Source organism: Sinocyclocheilus rhinocerous, unplaced genomic scaffold, assembly GCF_001515625.1.
Source record: "Sinocyclocheilus rhinocerous isolate Xijiao unplaced genomic scaffold, SAMN03320098_v1.1 scaffold3008, whole genome shotgun sequence".
NCBI lineage: Eukaryota > Metazoa > Chordata > Actinopteri > Cypriniformes > Cyprinidae > Sinocyclocheilus > Sinocyclocheilus rhinocerous.
The window spans coordinates 1-3,043 of record NW_015652302.1 but is presented as its reverse complement, the minus strand read 5'-3'; the positions used below and the strand labels follow the sequence as shown (position 1 = coordinate 3,043).

The 3,043-nt window shown below is 36.8% G+C and overlaps 1 protein-coding gene and 1 long non-coding RNA gene across 2 annotated transcripts in view; one reads left to right on the top strand and one right to left on the bottom strand.

Annotated features, from left to right (window-relative positions):
- The window catches only part of LOC107714598 (tyrosine-protein kinase STYK1-like), a 25,274-nt gene extending 22,511 nt beyond the window's left edge, over positions 1-2,763 (bottom strand). Inside the window, exon 1 of the mRNA XM_016520478.1 lies at positions 2,727-2,763. Coding sequence (XP_016375964.1) covers positions 2,727-2,752 — 26 coding nt within the window. The 5' untranslated portion in view covers positions 2,753-2,763. The remainder of the gene's footprint in view (positions 1-2,726) is intronic.
- On the top strand, positions 2,033-2,233 carry LOC107714599 (uncharacterized). Its single transcript, XR_001636993.1, has 2 exons — positions 2,033-2,072; positions 2,150-2,233. It is a non-coding gene; the product is annotated as an uncharacterized LOC107714599 (long non-coding RNA).
- Positions 2,764-3,043: the final 280 nt, after the last annotated feature.

Genomic DNA, 3,043 nt, shown 5'->3' with positions numbered 1-3,043 from the left:
CAAAACTTTTGCGATATTTTATAAATGTCAATAAAAAATTATTGCGAAATGACAGCGTTTCCAATAACTGATGTTATGCAACTAAAAATTTATTATTTTCGGTAGCATAGGTTTACGTATATTGAGGCCACCACCGTAACCATTAATTTTAATTGAAGGATGCGTAGTCATGTATCTTTAGCAAAGCAGCGAAGAGAGCCGCTTCTGGGACACTTCTGAAATGTGCTGCGGCATGGCTGGTATAAACATGAGCATTGACTAGAGTGGCCGCAATCAGCTCCGGTGGCCGTGTCGGAGCTGTAATGTGCCGCAGAAGAGTGCAGTGTAAATAAGGGTTTATCCAAACTTTAATGGCAAGGAAAGCCCCTATACAAGCATGTGACTTTTATGTGTACCAGGAGACCTGTAAATGCGGAAAATCCGTTTCCATTGCAGTTTTGCGAAGTATTCTTTTTTCTGAATTGCCTGAAAAACCACCTCATGTGAGCGCAAAAACTTTTTTGCAATATATGGGAGTTTTTGCAGAATTGACGTGTTTCCATTGGGCGTATTTTCAATTCGCAATTTCAATTTGCTCAATTTGAAGGGTAATGGAAACACTGCTTGTGTGTGACTTCACAGTACCAATAAAGACCAACTAACAGAAACTATAGTATGAAACAGAAATTGCAATTGTTTTAAATTCTTTCCCATGATTAAGGAGTGAAGCGATTCTATGGAATAATTTTTGTGTCTTTATTATTCAATCAAACATTCTATGTTTGAGAGTAAAACTAATTATTTTGTAATTAAAAAATAAAAGATTGCAAAAAAAAGTCTTCTTAAGGCTCAAAAATAAAGAAATTGATAACAAAATGATTTGCAGTGCGTATAAATCTTTGAAAATCTTTATTTTTCTTTGTGCACTTCAAACACTTTTTATCGCGATACCACAAATGTGACTCTCTTTTCTGCCGTCTTTTTTTGCGGGTCTAAAACTTTTGTTTGCAAGTTGAAAAGTTTTGCTTGCGAGTGAAGCTGTCTCTCAGTGGGCGGTCTCTACCCACCAGGATGAAAGGCCTTTTTCTATTGGTCACTCTCGATTGAAGTCACAGGTTGACCACGCCCACTACGTTTCCCCGGAATCCCCGCCACTGCCATCGCAGTCTGACAGAAGAGCGAGCGATGTTGTATCATGGCGAGCAACAGGTCGTTTACTGGGTAAAATAACTAACTTAACATCTTAAACACAGTGACAAGTGAACTTAATTATTATCTCCTCTCATGCTCTCCCATCTAAATACGTAACGTTAGCTAAGCCCGTTGTAGATTTGATTAGCCAACAGTATAGCTAGCTGCCAGAGCCCCCAATAGTAAAGTGTCAGGCCAATATTTTCAGAGATTATAGATTATTATAGCTCCAGTGAAGTAAGGTGAGTAACGCACATCAAATCACTAGCCCATTTGGCGGGCTATGATTCATAAATTAAGACAGAATGCACACTCAAGTTTATTCGCAGTGGCACCCAACAGCTGTAGTTTGCTATTCAAAGTTTTCTAAAATACGATTTGTGACCGATGTCCGTACATTCTGACTTCAACCTAGTCTACAAGACTGTGTATTGTGCATTTTAATAATAGGTTTGTTTTGTACTATCTTTAAGACCTGTGCAATGACAATTGCAAAACGTATTACTTCAATAGTAAGGATTAATATTCAGGACTTGTCAGCCAGTACCACTGTAGCCTTGCAGAGACTTTGCTTTGAAGACCTTTTAATGAACTAACTTCCACATTTCAATATGCCCCTGACTTCTAAGGGGTGTTTTTATTTGTGACTAAGTCACTGTTACCATTACCTTTCTCCACAAAAGCTGGCATGCAGTTCTACTTCTGACACTGGAAATGTTTCTGTGCATATTGTACACTGGGCTTCAAGTGTCCTACACATTAAAGACAAAATGTATGCAGGGCAAATTTTGTAAAATAGGAGTTGATAATTGACAATGTTCAATTTAGGAGGAGGCAACATCTTCAAGGCAAAACTTTAGACCTGATGCAACATCAACCAATGTTGCAATCACCCTCAGGAGGTACACAAGCAAAAGCTAAATTGAACATTGTCAATGATCAATTCCTGTTTTACAAATTTTAATACTTTAATGTGTAGGCACTTGAAGACCAGTGTCCAATATGCACAGGAACATTTCCAGTGTCAGAAGTAGAACTGCCATGCCAGCTTTTGTGGAGAAAGGTAATGGTAACAGTAACTCACATTGAAGCTTAAAAAAACACCAGGAATATGTATAGGAATGTATAGGAACTCTGCTTTACTGTTACTTTTCAATTTAATGTCTCCTAGACAAATACAAGAATTATTACTTACCACAAACTTACCATTTTGAATGGCAGTGCACCATGGTTTACACAAAAACATGAAGCAGTACAACCATTTTCACCTTTGATAATAATAATAATAAATGTTTCTTGAGCAGCAAATCAGCATATTAGAATGATTCGATCATATCCTGCTGAGAAAATTCAGCTTTGCATCACAAAAATAAGTTATATTTTAAAATAGTTAAATATAGTTCCTATAAATAGTTTAATAATATTAAATTATACTGTATTTTCAATAAAATAAATGCATCTTTGGTGAACATATAATCTTAATTGTTCCAATCTTTGAACTGGATGTGTATAGAATACAGGTCAATTTAATGCTAAAATATTACTTAAAAATTTACCTGTTGAAGGTAAACAGATTATCCATCAGTGGCGGGCCAAGCATGAAGAAAACTACTTAAAAATGTACCTGTTGAAGGTGAACAGATTATCCATCGGTGGCGGGCATGAAGAAAACTGTATGGAGGATTTGACGTCGCCAGGCAACTGAACTGGTGCGGGAGGGGAGACAAGAGAGGGATCCGAAAATCAAACATCGGAGCACTCCTAATAGGTAAGTTCAACAATGTTGTACAAATACAAGCAATATAATTAATGGCGGAGCTGTCATTACAGTCAGTACAACTAAAATAATTTATAACAGGTTTCAAATTGGTCA